The 20,651-nt window shown below is 38.3% G+C and overlaps 1 protein-coding gene across 1 annotated transcript in view; it reads right to left on the bottom strand.

The window, feature by feature from the left end:
* LOC124168747 (diacylglycerol lipase-beta-like) overlaps nt 1-20,651 on the bottom strand; it is a 208,885-nt gene that overhangs the window by 35,668 nt on the left and 152,566 nt on the right. The window contains exons 6-13 of the mRNA XM_046547014.1: nt 15,344-15,705; nt 11,001-11,127; nt 10,690-10,833; nt 9,763-9,874; nt 6,948-7,040; nt 6,628-6,782; nt 5,059-5,244; nt 3,078-3,202 (exon numbers count right to left, since the gene is read on the bottom strand). Of these exons, the coding sequence (XP_046402970.1) occupies nt 3,078-3,202; nt 5,059-5,244; nt 6,628-6,782; nt 6,948-7,040; nt 9,763-9,874; nt 10,690-10,833; nt 11,001-11,127; nt 15,344-15,705 (1,304 nt within the window). The remainder of the gene's footprint in view (nt 1-3,077; nt 3,203-5,058; nt 5,245-6,627; nt 6,783-6,947; nt 7,041-9,762; nt 9,875-10,689; nt 10,834-11,000; nt 11,128-15,343; nt 15,706-20,651) is intronic.

The following is a 20,651-nucleotide window of genomic DNA, read 5'->3' as shown; positions in this document are numbered from 1 at the left end:
AGCTTGCTTCAATTAAAACGAAGCGAAACGCTGGAAAGAAAGGTGCCTGCTTTTTGCTTGCCCTCCGGCCTTACTCCATTCAATGATAAATTCCCGGGAAATACGGTCGCCATCTCTAAAACAAGATCACATCATAAGGGTAGGTATGTTGCATATGATGCTTTTGGAGGGCACGGATTTTTTCCACGTGTCTTTTCAACCGAATTCCGTTTAACAAAAGCCTGCACATCAAAATCTCTCGGCAAACTATAAATACATCGTTTTTAGGTCAAGCAATATGGACAGACATTCCCCCATTCAAGATTATTTTACAATTGAAGGGTAGGAGGATGCGTCCTTCGAGCTAGCTTTGATTTTTTTGGTCAGGAAAAAGAAAGAAAAATTCAATTCAGCGATGGACGTCGCGTCCTTAAATTCTTTTTCAGCAAATATTTTGGTCCTTCCTCAGGCAGTAGTTATCCACCAATTTTTCAATAACATATTCTGAGTGAGGATTAAAACGCTAAAAATAAAATTCATCGGAAGACTCGGAAATAATCTGACTTGCAGAGGACGTAAATCCAGTTGGAAGAGAAGGGAGAAAGGGAGAAGACGAATAAGAGGATGCGGAAAGAATTTCTCTTTTAATTTCAGAGCACTTCCATTCTATACTGTTCATTCTTCGGATGCTTCAATGTGCACGTATATGCGACTGACGTGAAGTATTTCCAGTTGAATAGGGATACATATTTCAATCTAAACTCCTTGTGCCGCACAATCCCATACTCAGAATACGGATCCAAAACACATTTTTTTATCTAAATTGAGTGCGTTGGAAGCCAAGGGGTATAAGTGATTTCTCATTTCTATACAGAGTTAGGAACAGAAATTAGGAATAGAAAACAAACGAGATCAATTAAATACTTATTAGTCCATTTGATTTTCCACTAGATATGAGCACATAACAGACTCACTTGTATCCCTTGGAAACCAATGTTTGTGTATTTATTCTAACAATTAACTTCTACCTAACTCTGTTGAGAAAAAAATCACTTTTACCCCTTGGATTCCAACCCACTTAATTATACACAAAAAAGCAGATTAATACCATAAATGGATATAGTAATGGAAAAGTAACTGTGCTCAGCTGCAGCTACTTTTCAAAAATTGCAATCAGTTACAGTTTCAAAAAGTAACTAGTTTCTGTTACAAGAAACGTCCCAGAGAGCACAAAGCAAGATCCACCTCTAATCCCTAATGCCCCCCCCCCACCCTCCCACACACATCCTGGCTACTACGATGGCCCCGGCAAACTATGAGGCAAAAAAAGTACTATCAACATCAAGCAACAAAATTGCATCTATATCAACTTACTTAATTTGAATTTTTCATCAATGATTTTCCTTTTCCTTGGTAATAGGAATGCAATTCGCAATATTCGCAGTTAAGCTGCCAAGATGTGTCAGATTGTGGCCGTAAAGTTCACAAGCGCATCGGAGAGCCAGGCAAAATGCAACTCTTGGTCAGACCCAAACTGCCCGTGCAATAATTTCAATGGGTCATTCTCAAAACGTTGGTTTTGCATCCCAGAAATCACACAAACTATAACAGTACATCAGACACAACCACTTATTTTAATCTCATCCGACCAAACTGAGGTAGCCGTGTCGCAAATTTCGCCCACCACAAATGCAGAACTTACAATGGTAATTCAATGAGTCCTTAGAATTTCCAAGGGATTTCTCTCATTGCATCAAAAAATGAATATTGTCCCAGTAAGCGGCGCTTGTGACTTGCCAGCTGTAAGATTAATCTGTCACTGCCTTATTGGTCCACATCTTCAGTCAACATCCTGTTACTGACATAGGCAACCCTCATACCACCCAAGCACCACCCCCCCCAAAGTAAAATTCTGGCTATATGCCTCATTGTGCTTTGTTTAATCTGCTCATGCTTGCAAACAAGCATCACAATTGAGATATGAATGGTCAGCACCAATCCAACCTCTGTCGGGGCACAATATACATACATATGCAGCTTAATTTGTATTATCTTAGAAGAACCAGTGTATCATTGTGGGTAGGCCCTTGCCCAGTACCCAAGCTCAATAGAAACTCTCTCCATCAATTCATTCATAATACTAATCCTCCCCTCGATGAGAAATAGTTAGATACATAATACCATTACACAGTGGCGGCTTGCCCATAAGGACTCTTGGGTGCCGCACCTCCCAAAGATTTAAAAGGATTTGTTAAAGGAAAAAATAAATAAATACCCATTAAATTATAATTATACATGAAATTAATCAAAGTGTTTTTTTTTTCGATCACATGCATTGAAAATGAAGGAAAAACACGCAAAAATAGTGCGAGAAGTTCGCATTTGTAGCCCCAGGGCGCTGGCCAGAGCGTCCCAATCCATCACCAAGCAGTTATATGAAGAGTGGTAGTGGTGGGGGCTGCTGGTGCTATGATGCGTCTAAGCTTGTGCCTTATGGAAGTCTTGGGATGCTGCCCGAAGATGTGCAGAGCAACGTATTTAGCGAGTTGATATCGCCGCTCCGGCTGGCGGCCGTATAATATTGGTGTTGCAGTGTTGCAGAATACCTTGTTTTTGTGACCAGTTGACTTATTATGCGTAAATTGTTTTAATGTAAATAGTCATAGTTGTAGTTGAGTTAATCAAGATAGTGATTGTTAGTGCTTTAGTGTTAGTGATTGCTTTGTATATTAGTGAGTCATAATGGTCTCTAGATTGCCATGAAAACTCACTAAAATACACAAAATATTCGAAAATTTTGACCTCCGGTGGAGTGTGCCCCTCCCAGCATTTGGCTCATGAGCCGCCACTGCCATAACATCTAGCGTTAAATTTTTTTAAAATTACCTTCATCATTCAAATCACCATTTAGGACTAAAAATATATCCTTCACACTTTAAAAAAAAAGTATTGAGTCTGGGGAAATACAAAAGTGGCAAAATAGAGTCATTAATAAATCACCAAACCCATAAATGATAAAGGTTATCTTATCTTGAAATTCTTCTACCTATGCAGTACACTAAATAATAGAAATGACTTTTCTAGTATGCGTTTCTTACCTCCCTCGGCCCTTTTCATCCCGGTTTCTCTTCCTGTACATGAGATGCAAGATTCGCCCTGGGGAATAGAGGCGCTGCTGGGAAAACCTCCTCTTGCCTATATCTCGGTCCAGAACTGACGCTTCCTGAATTGAAAACAGTGGAAATTAATTAACTAACATACCTCTATAGCAGCAGAATACACATTTTACAATGGGGAGAAGTTCATGACAACTGATCACTAATGTATAGTACGCAGTTTTTAATTCTCAGCCACTGAAATCAAAAAGAAATAACAGAGACCCATGAAGCGAATAAGTGGAAAGGATAAAAGCCTAATTTTTTGCAATGCATTTCAAACTGGTCGCATAAGCAGTCACAAAGTTCGTATAAATTGGTGAGGGGAAAATTCTTCAATAACATGAGTGGAACGTTTGGCAGATGTTTGTGTTTGCAGGTTGTCACTTGGCAGGCCACAACACACTCCATCCAGGATCCTTGATTGCCAATTGCCACTAATACTGCGGTTCAAGGTGCTGCGTGTTAGGCCTTTGAGGATGACCCAAGATGATAATAAAATCATCTTCCTAATCGCCATAATCAGATACTAACCTCATACCACCATGTAAGCTTCACTTTGACAGCATATGTGATGTACGTATTCCAAACTAACCATTGCAGTGAAAGTCAAATAAATTTCCTTGGAACATAATTATTCTAAGCCAAAAATCAAACTGCTGACCTTTTGTGACTTATTGAAAGTCCTTTCACCTATCATTACCATCTTGGATGGACCACAAGGGCCAAACATCATGAAGGCTTGTGCTTTGGTTTAGATGAACGTGAGATATTACCCATGGCACTCTTTCCTTAAAGCCATTCACCATTTCAATTTTGCTCTGATTCTGCAAATGTCATGTCACATCACAAAACAAGAAACGTGTATTCTTCAATGTTATTCCAATTTTTCACATAGCAATTCGGTTTTTCTAAAGTTCATAATGCCCAAAATTTTAAAGTAAGAGTTAGTAATTGGCTCCTAACAGTACAACCATGATCAGTAGCTTGTGACCAGTTTAAACACTATAAGTAACAAATTGAGGGATATGTACGAGGCAAAATGGGACTCATTGATCAAGCAATTTTTTTCATTTTGAAAATTCAATACTCTCTGGTTTTGCTGCCAGAAAAACTCACATTCTAGCAGAAGAATTTTGGGCACAGCACTGTGCAATTTGATTTGGAGGCTATGAATTAACTTAGAACAAATTTCACTGAAATATGTTTTTTTTTAACTGCTTGTTTCGTTCAACAGCAGACACAATTTGAACCCATAGATGTCTGATGACGTCTGCTGTAGTATGAAACTGTTACTGGATAAAAAAGTGGTATTTTAGGTTATTGATAATCTCACACATTGACCATTGGCTGATTGCATACATAGGCATGCTTGGGATATTGAAATTTTGATAAGACAGAGATTATTATTAATTGCCGTCAATACCCACACTCATGCACCATACAAAATTTGGAATTTAGGTTTGCTTTCAAAGGAAGTGGTAAGTGCTTATTGCGAGAACTCTCAAAGATAAATCTATTATCTGTCATTGGGATGTAATAGAGGCACTCAGAGTCACACAAAACGAGGAAAAGTTTCAGTGTTTCAGCTGTTTGGCACCCAAAGCTTGGAGTTATTGCAGTAAAAATACATTTGCCATTCACCTACTAGCTTAATCATGCTTTCCTATTTTTTTCAATCTCAACCGCATTTAAAATATAAAATATTCAAGGGTTTGATTATTTTAAAGTACCTGTTTAGCACCAACTAGCACTAGCCCCTGAAAATGTAATCTCAACACACTACAGGTATATGCTTGATTAGAGCTATAAATTAGGTATAATGAAAGTATGTATACCTTACATAATCAAAAGCTTATAGTTTTCATTGACATCACCCCTTATTTTCCCAAATGATGCTTAACATTTCAGACAACTAGCTTACCGCAGATATTGGAGGTCCATATAAACATGGGAACGGGATGTGTTTCCCTGGAATAGCCTCAAGGGTTGACTTTTTCTTCACCATTTTGTCTTCTGCTTCGTGATCCATCTTCCAAACAGAATCTTGGAGAGCTTTCGATGGGATACCCGTAATTGTATACAAAAAACCACTCAGGATTATGCGGTACTGAAATGCAGAAGTATTTGTGCCTTGCATCAAACATGATGAACAAATAATAAAACAAAAGATCAAATATAAAAAATCAAGTTTCACACGTCATATTATATTTTTTAAACCCACTATAAGCCAATTAATGAGTTATTAAATCTAACAAGAATAAAAATGAACATTACATATATTCCTATTCGACAATGTATTCAAATACATATACATTACATTTTGGTTTCTTTAACAACATTAAAGATATCTGAAAGCTCTACCCTGTTGGTGTTCCTTCTAAAAATGGAGATAGTGTTATAAAATTGATACAGGAAGCAGTTTTAATGCTGCAGTATTGCAATATCATCAAATAAAATATGTAGGTATTTATTTAAATGAAATAAATCATTCTCCCCTGGGATTGAGAGAAAAAATTCCCGATTAAATATTACAATTCTGCATTAGATTATGGTAAACCCATTGAGTCAACACCATCTGCATCTATTGCAATATTATTAATCACTCTGAATGGAAATTCTGTCATTGAATTTAAACACTGTTCATGCATGGAGTCAAAAGTGGGAACCAGAGTTAAATAAGAGTGAATGCACAGCAATGCATTTCTTGTCCAACAACCCACGCTTATGTGGTGGAATATGTTAATGTGAAGATGACAGATGAAGTGAAATGTGCAGGAGATACAATAGCGTCTAACCTAAAGTAGGGAACATATGTAAGAAATATTTATGGCAGAGGCCAGAAGAAGCTAAGATCTGTAAAGAGTATTGTGGGAACATTTTAGCATGAAAAAGTAAAAGAGGGTTGCTATTTCGCAGTTGTCTGGACACTCCTTGAATATGCTGCGAGCATATGGGACCCATTACAGAAAGACTTAATGTTTGAAATTACGTAATAAGAAGTAAGGAAAACAGTGTGATTTATCAAAAACTGCTACGGCCATACAGAGAGCTTAAAACAGATTTTAAATAAATTAGGCTAGGAGCTGCAAGAGAATCGGAAGCTACTTGCTACATTTGGACTGCTTGAGCAAATAAGAATTGATTTATTTGTGAGCTACATGGAGAACATCACATTATGATCTCACTATATTTCCAGGTCCAACAGAAGCGATAAATAATGTGAGATATTTCGATGAATGAAAAATCAAGGAATTCATTCTTCCATAAACAATAAAGGACTTTAATAAATGCTAAATCGAACTTAGTAGGCACTTTTAATTTGTTCACCGCTGGTGTGGTAACACCTCAGCCCATTGAGGTGGCTTGCAGTGTAGTATGTAAAAGTAAATGTATGTATGGTAGCATTGAAAAGCGTTATTCTTCTTGCAAATAGTTTAAGTACAAAATTTTACACCTACTTTAAGAGGATAACTTAATTAGCAATTCTTACCTTTGGCAAGGCACATTTATACACTGTGTCAAGCAATCTTGTTCGTAGATTTTCAATTGTATCCACGCCAAGACGCATGACCAGATCATGACCAAGACCTACAGACAGCACAAATCTCTCAGTGAAACGAGCTGCCTCACGCGAAAGTAAGCCAGCTGAAAAAAATAACAAATACCTTTAAAGATGGAGAGAAAATATTAACATGGATATCCCACATTTCAGTTTATAGTTAAAGATCCATGCGGATATCAATGAAGCTTGAATGAGCTCATACTTGATAAGTCAAAGTTTTCACTCTTCATTAATAAATTTCAGCTTACCAGGAGGGGAAAAAGAATAACAACGGAGATCTGGATATGAGGGTCTCAGAAGTACACCTAAAAGCACAGACACTCCTCCTCCCAAACTGTGACCTGAATAAAGCAAAGACAACAAGCTATTGATTTGGTCAACAGAAGATGTACATCATGTACATCTTACATGTAAGGAAGAAAGAACACCAAGTTTGTGAGCTTAGCATGCATAGCTAATACATATGAATGTGGTCTTGGTAATTGGTCATGAATATTATCCAAGATTACAGTGAGTACCTTTCAAATTAATGTCCAGGCAAACTTTAAAGTTACTCTCAAAATTAAGGCCAAATCGTGGTCGGACAAAATCTCAGCAGAAAAAGGTTGCCTTGATCTGGGACTTAAAAATGGATCCTTTTCACATGCGAAACAGAGTTAATTTTAAAACAAATGGCTTCAAATGCTTTTTGATCAAAGGCCAGCCAGGAGCAATTTGCAACCTCAGGTAAAAATGCTTTGCAGAGAAAACTTCTGTTAAAACCAAGAAAGTTTTCAGCAATGCTAAAATTGTATGTATATCGTAAAGGTTATTATAAGGCCAAAAAGCATTTTATTATTTTTTTATTAGGGAAAGTAGCAAATTTGGTATGGAATTTGAATCAAAATGATTCATTGCATTTTTGAAATATACTTGTCTGATAACCATTAATGCATTCGGGAAAGAATAAAAAAGTTTTATTTTTGGTGCACTAATGCAATATGTAAGGGGAGGCTCCCTGACTTCTTCTTGAGTACTCCATGGAAACATATACCTAATTATCAGTAGAACACTTCAATAATACATAATGCTTAATGAAAAAGGGTCCACTATTTCCATGCTTAATATTGTAATTTTCTGATTTGCCAAATTTTAACCTTAGAGGAGTAACAAAATTCACATCCGATTCATCCCTGATCTGATCCACTGATTAGCCACTGTTACCTTTGGTAAGGCATGTTCATACACTGTGTCAAGCAATCTTGTAGACTCATTTAATTGAATGGAGGTTTGCAAACATATTTTAAACACTCTCATGGAGAAAACATTCATAATGAAACAACTATAAATGAAAGATGAAACTTACCACATATAAAAGTGGGGCATAGTTTCTTAACTGATGCAGATATTACCTGGGCTCTAGCAGTGACTTAAGGCTCCTTGGGAAAGGACCTGGTACCCAATTACCCAGCATAATGACAGGTTCAAAACTGAGTAAGGTACTTGATGAACCAAAAAATAACTACCTATTGCAGTTTTGTCCAAGTCTACCGTATGTGAGGTAATTTAAAACTGGTTAGAGGTAAAGACTTGCATACATAATTCATGCAGTCAAAATTTACAGGAGAACCCTAATTTATAACAAAAACCTGTTTAATGAGAGATTCGAAAAATTAGTATCCTGCTCAAATCAAATGATTAGACTGCGAAGAATTCCGTCCTTTGATGCTTAGGACTTATGGACGACTTTACTGACTTAGCCACTAAAAATCTAGCAACATGATCTCCAAGCTTTCTGCAAGGCAGCAGGTGATTCGTAATACCGAACTTACTGGCAATTTATTTTATTTTTTAATGGAAATTAATACGATAAGTTAGAGTCAATGCTGCAGAAAAGAAGTATCATATTTCCCCATCTATTACACAAATTTGTTTTATAAAAAAATGTGATCTAAAACCACTCAGGGTCTCATGGGCCCAAGGTATAGCTCTGCAAAAGCAAGCTGCTTCCCTGAGAATAATGTTGTCTTAATATAAAAAATCAGTAATAACTCTGTCTTGAGCCAGTGCAAAGTGAAAAAGGGTCCAGTAATTCCATGACTGTAATTCCTTTTAAAACAATTACAAATAACTTGAATAACGTATTGTTATGTGATACATATATCATTGCCACCTAGCTTAGCAGTTTGTTGAACTTCCATCTGCTCTACTGGGATCACTGATATGCTGATTTTTTCCCCTATATTTTAGGCAAGAATTTTTTTCTATATAACAAGTGATATTTTAAAAATGAGTTCTTTCATCCTTTTCCATCAGATTCCAGTATTTTTCATTAAATCTAACTTGAAACATCACAATATGTCTTTTGTGCCACTGCATTTAATAATCCAGCTAATGCAGTACATATTTAATTCAGAGCAGTCGTATGCCAGATGTCATACAGATTTTTCCTGATTGAAATTTTCATGATTTATTACGATAAATTTGACCAAGGTTTGCCCCTTGATGCACTAGCCTAGCCTGGCATCTTTTGACACACTTAATAATAATGTGAAATGATGAAATAGCTGGCAATGTTAACAAGTTGGCCGTAGCAGAGCAAAAAGCCATAGGATAAGGGATCGGCTTGGATATAATAATAAGGTCTTAAAGGAGGAACTGGGTCAAGAAATTACTACAATTGTTCGACAATGTACTTGAGTAGCCTCATGCTGCATTGTTCTTAGATTTAGTCTACTCTAAGGAATGAGTTCATATGATTCATCATCACCACATGGATCAATATTTCAATCAATGATTACGTCGTCTACATATTAAGATTAAGGCTTGATGGTAAAGTCATTCCTTGCCATTCTGAGGGACGCAGGTTCAAATCCCAACATGGAAGATTACAACACTGCAGGCATGAATAGTATTTGTGGTCATTGCTAACTGTTAAATGCTCCAATATTAAAGGATTTGTATGCCATTAATAATATTTGTATGTACTTTGAAACAGGTTATTTATAAGAAAAAATACAATGAATAATTCCCATTTGAGTGAATTCAAGAGATGAGAGCACTACCTATGTACAAAATACTAACCTGTGACCACAAGATTGTAGTGAGGATGTGATTCAAAAGCCTGTTTCAAAGCACCACTCTCTTCTATTTTATTCTGGATATATCGTGCTGTTTGAAGCATGCCTTTGTGAGCCTGAAATATTATAGCAAGGTGATTATGTTTGTGCCTATGAATTTCAGCTGGTGAAGAAGAGAAGAATAACGCTCAATTGACTACTCAGAGTTCTCAGATGTATGCAGCAAAAGAGATAACACCAAGAACAGCATTAAACTAGGAAAACAAAAGCTTTAGGAGATGAAAGAGTTTTGCTTTCTACAATGCCAAGTAACCAGTATGTACTGGAAGAAGCAGGAGAGAAACAGTCAGCAGAACGGTCAGGTTACGAGGCATATTTGAAAGACTTCTAACATCTGATAATACAAGCATAAAAGTGCTAGAAACAATTTATATGATGCTACATATGGGTCATGTTTCTTCATAGGAGCACAGCATAAAAATTGACAGCAGAAAAGAGTGGAAAGTTTTGGAAGGTGGTGCATCAGTAGAATGATGAAGATAATATGGATCGACCAAGTAAATACATCATGAGGAAGTGCTAAGAAGAGTGGAATGAAAGAGAAGTCTTCTAAAAACAACAAGATGAAGAGGGGGAAACTTAATCTGCCACATCATGAGGCATGATGGCCAGATAAAGACAGTTGTTGAAGGGCAAGTGGACAGGAAGAAATACAAAGAAAATGCCCTAATGACTTTAAATGGAAGGATTATGAAGGGTGTGGAAGAAATGATATACATTAATTTGAAAAGATAACATTTTTTATGACATAAACAATGGAAAAACAAAAATATGTGAAAGATATACGTAAACAGGACACCACATCAATAAATATGAACTTAAGTGTGATTTAGCTAGTCTATGTTTAAATAAGAGACATATGTATACGCACAGCACTTCCAGGAGGTAGTTCAGGGCAGCAGAAGTCAGTCGAAGCAGCGCAGAAGTCAGTAAATATGTCTCGCACTGTGATTGAGCCACGGATAGCTATCACCACAGATTTAGTTTCATGGTCAAGAAGAACCACAAAGGGGGCCTGGAATAAGAAAATTTGTTTTTAGAAATCTTGAAAATGAAATGGAATAGTATTTAAATATCTCAAATTAATTATGCCATGATCAGTTTTCAGTAATTATTTATCATATTTGATGCCACATGGAATTTTAAATAGTAAAAAGTAATTAAGTCTCATAGACTCCATACCTGGTAATAGCCATTTTGGAATGAGGCATATAGAATGTCTTCGTCTGGTGTTTTGGAAATGACTTTGAGGGCTGCCATTCCACAGAGACAGCAGTTATCGTCTTCAACTTTCCTCGCCTTTGATCGCCTAAAAGATAGAATGAATAATATTCTGATGTCTAGTGTTTTATTGCAAAAAGGAATTAGATATAATTGACATCTTAAAATTAACAACCCATATTCTCATATTCTTGAGTTATTTATTTTTTTCTGCTTTTAAGGTATATAAAACAAATGTTGGCTATAGCCATAACACCAATTCCTTCTCATAAGAATGATCCTATAAGGTTTTTCCTTCAATAAAGAATAAGCATTTTCCTCCAAAAGCCTCCGCCACAAATGGGTACCTATAATTATATTTTTGATGGACTCCAAATGAAGTAACAGTGGTTGACAAAAGGGAATGGTCAGGGGATCCCCCTCAGACATGAAGTTTACCGAAAAATCTTAGAGGTGATAAGTTGTGCGTATGATAATCAAGGAACAAGAAGCCCTCCCTAATTCTCGAGAAAAGCAAATTCAAAGAATCCTTCAATAGCATTCAGGCAAAGTGATTGCGCCTAAAATGTACAATAATAGAATGCTCTCATAGGGGTTGGAGATATATGAAGTGAAGGTGTGATGACACATATTGAGGTCTCATCATCCATTCCTTGACCATGAACAGAACTAAACCTGCCAAAAAAGAAGTGAGATGCCTTTTGCCACTAATGGCTATAAATAATACATAAATACGTCTATAGCCCAAAATAACATGTAGTGACAATGTTTTAGGGAATAAACAAGGAAAAAAATGAAAGATAAATTGATAAATGTAACACACAAATTATATGTGTAAGGCCTTCCAGGAAGTATCATTTTAACTACCACAATGATGTTAAATCAAACAAAATCTTCCAAAATCTAAATAGGAATCATATGTATTTTTCCATTTTTTACCATTCCATCTGAGATATATTGTCTCCAGATAAAATCCTACATAAAAATTTTGGAAAAGATGTCAACATTGATGCAAGTCATCCATCAGAAAACGTATTCAAGCATTTTCTTAAATCAGCAGTATAATATGTTGATTTTCTGACAATAATGTCATCAAAGTACTGCATAATTAGTGAATACTCTTGACTTTGAAATTCTATCATTGGGTCTAAAAAATGAAACAATGGGAGAAGCCTTGAGTGGATACTAGAACTTAATCTGAGCAAATGCACGGCACTACATTGCTTGCATAGGTCACCCTACACTCCCATAGATGGCGTTAACATAAAGGTGACAGATGAAGTGAAATATCTAGGTGTTCGATAACTTCAAACCTTAAGTGGGGAATGCACGCAAGAAACAGTTGTGACATAACTCTAAGGAGGCTAGGATCAAGTGCCTTGCATGGAGGTTTTCAGAAGAATAATTGAAAGAAGGTGGTATTTTGCAGGTGGATGAGATCTTACATTTGATTGGTGAATGTCTGCATCTCGTGAATATGCTGGGTAAGGATTAGAGTACATCGACTGGATGCATAATCAGTAGCACCGACTCCATGAGGAAAAAATTCGCTATGGACATGAGGAAAAAAAGGCTCGTCGATTTTCCCCGTAGTGTCCAGATATCGAGATTCGAGTTATTAGGGTTCTAATGTTGAACATACGACTCTTCTAAAATGCTTAAAAAACTTATAACTCACTACACATAACATTTCCCGGGGCAAGATCCCCGGTTTGGGCCCCCCCAATAGTTTTTGTAAGTCGGCATCCCTGCGCATAATCACAGCAGATCTGCTCTGATTGTGTGGGGTCTCATCGATTTTTGGGTACCCAATCTGATATTTGGGTGCCTACTGGCAGCCAGACTCACATACCTCCACAAAAATATAGCCCAAAGCACTACGTGGGAATTTAGGCAAAATTTCGTTTCTTCCATTGGACGACCAAATATTTATGGCTTGTACAGGACCCATACAGATAAGTTCAATATCACTATGCTGGCTTTCATCGGTCATGGACTTCCAAGGAAAGTCAATATGGGCCCTTTATTGTATCCCTAATGCATATTGGCAACTCAGGGGTGCAATATGGGCTGCCCCATGATACATACTTCATATTGGCTACCACTGCATTTCATGGGATAGCCAATGTTGTTTATTTACCGGTTATTGCCTTGTTTCCACTCTCCAGTCTACAGCCAATATGGCCCTGATAAAAATAAACTCCACCATGGTGGGTAAAGGAAGGGTAGTAGCCTTCATGGTGGGTAGTTACCCTTGCACAACCCACGCCCTACCCACCATTAAGGGTAAGGGAAGGGAAGGGCCGATCTTATTTTCTGAAATGAATTAGGTGTGGTAGAAAAAAGTCACAGCTTTCTTTCACATAGGCGCGGGTGCGAATCTCATCTTAAGATCTATAAGAATATAAAAACCTATCAAGTACCTCGATAGCCGAGGTTGTTAAATCACTAGTTCACGATCCTCCAATATGCAGGTCCGGGATTCAAGACCAAGTGAAGGCTAATTTTTTTTCTGCCCTATAACTTTAGAAATCACTGTTGCAACTCATCCCCATTCGTTTAATTTAGTTGATTAGCGATTTTTTAAATTTTTATGTTAATTTATAGATTTTTAGTTTTTATATTAGTCCTACCCTTCTTGTACCCTTCATTGAGGCTGGCCAAACCCTTCCCGTACACTCCAGGAAGGAGAGGGCGTACCCACCAATGTTCTAAAATACCCTTAGTGTACCCTTGCTGAAGGATATAGGAAGGGTACACCTATCCTTCCCTTACCCTCAATGGAGGGTAGATCTCTCCTCAATGGAGGAGTTTATTTTTATCAGGGGGGGTGCCAATATAAAGCCAAGGTGGAGTGTAATGAGGTAGCTAATATGAGTTTTCTTGGGGTAGCTCATTTAAAGCCCAAATTGGCTTCTCTATGACTTACCAATATGTATAGGGTATTCATTCATTCCACTCTCATGCCAACATATATGGCCAACATGGAGTTTCCGTGACTAACCCATACATATTGGCCAATATAGGTTGGCTATTAGGGATTTTTCCTGCTTCCTTGGACACATAAAACTTATGATTATGTTTAATTGAAATCGTTTAGTGCATGTATTCTTAGTCTCTTGCAGTCCTTCAATCTCTGCTGCTGTGTGCATGATGGTATTTTGGGCCATGTTTTCCATGTTTCTTCCATTTAGTAGTGAACTTGTGTGCAACTTCGCACTCCCACAAGCATTGCCTGTAGTCAACAGCCCATCTGTGTACTTTCTACTGCATAAATTAAAAAAAAATAATGTCTTCCATTCGCCACAACTCTTGTTACCTAACCTTAATCAGACATCGATAACAGGGTATTGAGCCTCTTAGCTTTAATTATGCCATCAATATGCAGTCCACCCTCACAACAGAATAAAATTAGCAAAACCATTAAGTCGTAAGAGAAAAACTTTGCTATATTCTATCAATTTATGTATTTACAGGTAAAACTAGTTTTGATGCATAGGAGTCATCTTCAGGTACCTGGAATATAACAAATTTGTTCTTTTCATTACCGATAAACTGAACTTCCAAAGGTTGAGCCTGAGATCAGTGGCATAACTATTGGGGGGTATTAGGGGGATAGATCCCCCCCCCAGAGCCTCAGAGAAAAAATTTAATTCTATTGCCTAGTTTAGACAAAATATCTGCATCTGATTTAAGCTAAAGATCATTTATTAGTGGTGTAAAATGTTTTTTCAGGCATGCCATTTTTCAATAATATAGCCCGGATCCCCTTTTACCCAGGGGGGGGGTCGCTACTCCAGTCCCCCTCATCCCCCCAAAGCATAATTCCTAGTTACGCCACTGCCTGAAATGATAGAGATAAAAAACTATTTAGGTTTGGCAGTTATTCGATTAACTTGTACTGGTGAACAGTGGCGCCGACTCCATGGGGCCTGAGGGGGCCCGAGCCCCTCAAAATTTCATTATGGGTGTGAGGAAAATATGTGTCAGGATTGTCGATTTTCCCCGGAGTGTCCAGATATCGAGACTCGAGTTATCTAGGTTCTAATGTTGAACATATTACTCTTCTAAAATGCTTAGAAAAGTTAAAACTCACTACTTATAAAATTTCCCGGGGCAAGATCCCCGGTTTGGGCCCTCCCAATATTTTTTACAAGTCGGCATCCCTGCTGGTTAAGGAGGGTTCTAGGGCTGTACCAGGGGTCCAATGCTGTGCCAAGTGAAGAGAGACAGTTCAGCAACGCGTGAGTTTCTAATGGTTAAGTTTCACGCGCGAGCAACAAGAAGACTGCACGATGTCTTACCTGAGGCACACGCAGCACGTGGTCTTAGGGATGAGTTTGCAGAGGCCGGTGATGCAGTGCAGGTACATGAGGTAGGGCCAGCCGTAGGCACCCTGTGAATATCGCAAATAGCGCGCCACCCTCGAGTCCAGTTTCATCCACGGGGGCGGCGACGAGTCCTTGGTGGCCTCCGGCAGGGCGTGGTGGTGGAATGGCGGCGGGCTCGCGTGGGGCACGCACCTCGCGTCTTCCTCATCCTCGCCCCGGCACCTACACTGGCGCCGCTCCCTCTTCTCTCGGATGCGGAGCAGAACCAGACCGGCAGCCACGTCAGACGGCACCAGCCGGGTGCCGCGAAGCAGCGAAGAGAACAGCTCCGACACCTGCAATCGTATCCAATATGGCGGATCCTTTTATTTTTTTATTGCCTAAATCGAAAGATTGTTTCACCTGGAGCACGCATTTCACGCTCTTAGATTTTTAAATGACGATATCTATTTTTCGCGATTAAATGAAAAGTGAAAAATTTCAAGCGCGCGTAAACGCGACGGCTAGGTATGAATGCTGGGAAAACTCCGTGTGACGTCGTTCTGGTTCCCGCTGCCGCAAGTGAGGTGACCATGGGGCGAGGCTTTGAGCGCTGATACGACGCAGGATGCTATCAGGTAGCAGAGTACCCAGCTAGCTGGTAGCGCTTAGCTTAAATAAGGTTTATTAATACGCTATCAAACGAGGAAAACTTTCCGACAATAGGCAATTTTAATAGGTGATTAATAAGACATACTTCCCTGAGCTCTGTGCCTCATGCATGCTTTGGCAATCTCAGACGATGTAAAACTCCTATCTACTCGTATAGAAACTAGGTCCCTGTGACGTCACGTGGAGTGGCATCGCATGGGCGCCAATCTGGCCTTTTTCAAATGAGGATAAAATTGACCAATGCCATTCGTCTAAACCGGCATTTCTAAAACCAAATAATTTGTATATTATGAATACACTAATGGTGGGTAACGAATCGCAATCAATGCCTTTCGTTTTCTTTGATGAAGGAAACTACCCTATTAGACGTGAGAACGTTGAGGTACCTACCTACATTGTTGCGCACGGAAGCCACGTTCACACGTACAAGTGAAAGTGGATCTCGCGTCGATTATACTAACATACAAGTGTCCCAATGGTAATAATGCATTTCGAGATGGCATTGGCAGAAAAACATAAGAAGTGGCAGTTGCGAAGTAGAAATGATTTTATCTCCTTTTCTTTGAGAAAAAAAATTACTTAAATCAATCTTTGGCATATCCTTCTTCCCTATTGAGTAATAAATTGAAGAAAAAAATCTGTAATCACATTCTTTATCTGCGTAATGAAATCAATAATTTCCGCCATCCCCAGGCATTAGTAATTAATCCATAGCCATTGAATCCTTCTGCATTGAACACTGAACTAATTCAACTTCGATAATAGATCGCATCATGACCTCAATCGAATCGTACTCTCTTATTAGTGCTTCGCAGTCGCTGTCCAGATGCACCAGAAGAGCCTAATAGTCAGCTTCTATACCTCTGACGCGTACACCCAGTTAAAAGGTGCTTTCGATCAAAGTGGAGAGTAGTGGTTAGTCGTTCTGAGGTGCCGTTGATCACCAGACACTGCACTGTAAACAATTGAATGCTGATCCCTACTTAAGCCAGGAAATTGTTCATCTGGCTATCTTGACTTTGGGATTTGCATAAATCTCCTAGATCCCAGACGCCCCCATATTTAATACCTCAAAAAGCACTATTCTTTTTACCTAATTTTTCGCTTATTCCGATTTTAAAAAATGCATGGTAGTCAGCTACGTTTAGGGCGGCCGGACGACCCTTAGGCCCGGCTTCAACTACTTCTGCGCACAGCTTGGCCAGCATTCCATTCAGCATTCCATTGTTTCCCGTTCAGCTGTATCGAGTGGTGATTCCGTTGTACCATAGAGTAAGTATACATACATAGAGTACATATGTATGCATATGTACTCTATGGTTATGCATATATATAATATACTTACTCTTTGGTTGTACGCATGGCGATTTGCGATTATCGAATTGAGGTTTCATCGATCATTAAAACGCAGATGAAATAAACACGGCTTTAGCGTATGCGTAGTCGATATGCTGGTGAGATGCAAACGATTCAACTATCTACATACGTATGGAACAGCAATACCTCACAGTGAACTAGTTCATATAATCAAGAAGAAGATTGAAACCGCTTCGTACCTGGTATTGACGAATGAATTTAAGAAATTGATTGCGTTTTCAAATGGAAGAGTACAGAGGCGTAGCTAGGGGGGAAGTCCAGGGGATCTGGAATCCCCCCCCCCCGAAATATATAATAAACCATTTACTTTCATTCACAAAAGAAAACATTATATTGAAAAAACGTAATTTTACAAAAGATTTATTTGACTAATGAAGTTTTTTTTACTATGAAAAGTGTCAAATTAGTTTAAACCCTCTACTTAGTCCCCTGTTTTTCAAATAATTTCCTCCCTTGTTATCCTCCCGAACGAAATTCCAGGCTACCCCAATAAGGGCACCCACTTTTGATATCCTGACTGATACACCCTTAAGCTTAATGCCTGTAAAATAATATAGCTTTTTTACATCAGTGTTCTCTGATATGGAGATTTAGCAGTCTGCTAAATGATTTGATCTTCATTTTTTTATCAAAAGAAATACTAATAGTTATCCTATCGTTTCTCACTTGTTCGGTTCTTCTCCAGGCCGAGAGAACTACCAATAGCCGTCGACAGACGTTTAGCGTTACAAATTAAAAAGAGCTCAATGTCGATTGAACTTTAAACAATCGAATAATGGAACGCTGGTCGCTACGCACGGGAGCAGTTAAATCCAGGTTGAAACCCGTCCGGCCACTCCAATCATAGGTGGATCTAGGGGGGGGGGGGCACGGGGGCACGTGTCCCCCTCCCAAAGCCTTAAATAATATGCAAGATTTTTAATACGGTTCCATTATCATTGCGTTCATTTCGTATTACGAGGTATCCTTGTGCCCCCCCCCCTCCAGAGCAAAATCCTGGATAAGGCCTTGCTTGTACCCCCCCCCCCAGAAAGAAATCCTGGATCCGCCACTGACTATAATCAAGGACGACTCCCGTGTACACTTTTAAATGGAAAAATGAGCAAAATTCTAATGTTAGGATAGCGCATTTTGAGGTGAAAAAATTCTGGATGGGATCCCAGCAATTCATCTTCCAAGTCGCAGTCTCATTTGAATTTTAAGAGCCGAGAAAAATATTCTAAGTTCCTTGATGTATTATTTAGATGGAGCGTAACTCAAAAGATCCTTCTCATCATTGCCAAATGCGCAATTTGTTGGCTTCACTAGGGAACGGGGTGTCAGTTTTCGTTTTTTCTTACGATCCATTGCTCCTAAAGCAACAATTTCATGCTTGCGAGCCCCACTGGCATATTTGAGGTGATCGTGTATGCATTTCTAGTCTTGTTGGCCTTACCTTCGAATTATTTTATATTTTTTAAAGTATTTTCTTCTCTCAAGGAAATCCAGGAGGCCACATACATCTCTTGGAGTAAACAGGAGAAAAATTCAAAAAATATTCAGTGCGTGGCTTAAATAACACCAAGATGGACGAATTGGAAAGTTGCCTACCAACTGGATTAAAAATGTAAACAACGTAATTTTTATCTGATTTCAATGATTTTTTTGCCGCATTATGTAGGCTCTTAAAAAATAGTCCCGAGAGATGCCTATTGCTGGCAACGTATAATGCTTTGTATGGAGACAAAGAATGTGGAAGTGTCAATATTTTTCCAACAATCAATGTAATATGGAATTAAACTTTGGCTACCTTCCCTTTTCTGCACATTCGCATTTAAAGTAATTCCGAACCATTAGTTATTCCAATGAATGACCATCAGTATTATTTTTTTGCCTTTTTAAATTCCGAACCAATAGTTATGCTATTGCATCACCATTAGTCTCGTTCTTTGCATGACATTGAATTTATAAGCATTGCGATCTAATGAATACGGCATAAATTCCAATGCAAATTACTTTGAGGTGACGAAAAAAGTATGCTGCCAATCAGAGACAGTTAAGTTCGCCCGAGTATGAAAATAAAGTTTTTTCAAATACGGGAATACGAGCCTATTTGATAGATCAGAGACATTTTCGTAATATTATGACTAAAACCGTTCGTGAAATTTGAATTAAATCGGAGAAAGAGTGAATACTTTGATGACAATGCCTCTTCATCAGTGGCGCAGCGAGGGGGGGGGGTGTGGGGGATAAACCCCCCCCCCCCCAAGAGCTCAGAGAAATTTTAAGTTTAATCCATTTTACTTAATTGGATTGATATTACTAATAGAATAGTGTAAGAATGAATAAAATATCCCTGAGAAAGCCGCAAAACTCACCAATTTGAACCATTTATTTTTAAAATTCCTCAATTTATTAATTTCGCACCTATCGCTTATCCTGGTAGGTACTCCATACCCCCACACACCTCGGTATTAGTTGCACCTAAACACCCCCCAGCCTTAATTCCTAGCTGCGCCCCTGTATAACCGTATCACTTTTATTTAGCATCAATTTATAGGAATTAAAGGAATAAAATGTTTGATTTTTCCACATGGCGATTTATTTTTAATTCCTAGCTGCGCCCATGCTCTTTATCAACACTATTTTAACGTTTATGCTGACTCAGTATTGAGGAGGAGTACATTTTTCGATCACAATGACACTATTTAACCAACTATTAAAAAGGAGGAGGTACTTTTGGCGGAAAACAATGGTCGAAAGCTAAGAATACTGAATACGCATGAGGCAGAATAAACATAACTACTCCCGTCAAGCATTATGTGTAACCCAACATGTTTATGTTTCGGAAAAATCTATCACTCACTCACTGATTGACGTTTGGTTTGGATAGATGAAGGTAGAACTCACCCCAGACTTAGACGCAGGCGAGTGAAAATCAATTATACGAGCTAAATACCTTTTAAGAGAAAAAACTATTCCTTTTTTCCTTTATCCACCTCACTTTTATGAACTTTTAAAATAGCACAATTGGCTAAATGAATAATTCCCCTTCTCATGAGTCTTTATCTTAGAAAAGAATTCTCTTCTCTGATTTATTATCTCTCTGCTATTATCTCTTCCTTCATTATTACTTGAGAGAAACAGCTGGCAAATGGACAAAGACCGAATGAAAGAAATGAATCTCCCAAATTGAGCACGCACCTATATAGTTTTTCATTTCAATGAAAAAAAACTGAAGATGGAGCAATTTCACGACACAAATTAAATGGAC

The sequence above is a fragment of the Ischnura elegans genome, chromosome 12 (genome assembly GCF_921293095.1).
Source record: "Ischnura elegans chromosome 12, ioIscEleg1.1, whole genome shotgun sequence".
Classification (NCBI taxonomy): Eukaryota; Metazoa; Arthropoda; class Insecta; order Odonata; family Coenagrionidae; genus Ischnura; species Ischnura elegans.
The sequence above is the reverse complement of the archived record's forward strand: the minus strand, read 5'-3'. Positions and strand labels throughout refer to the sequence as shown.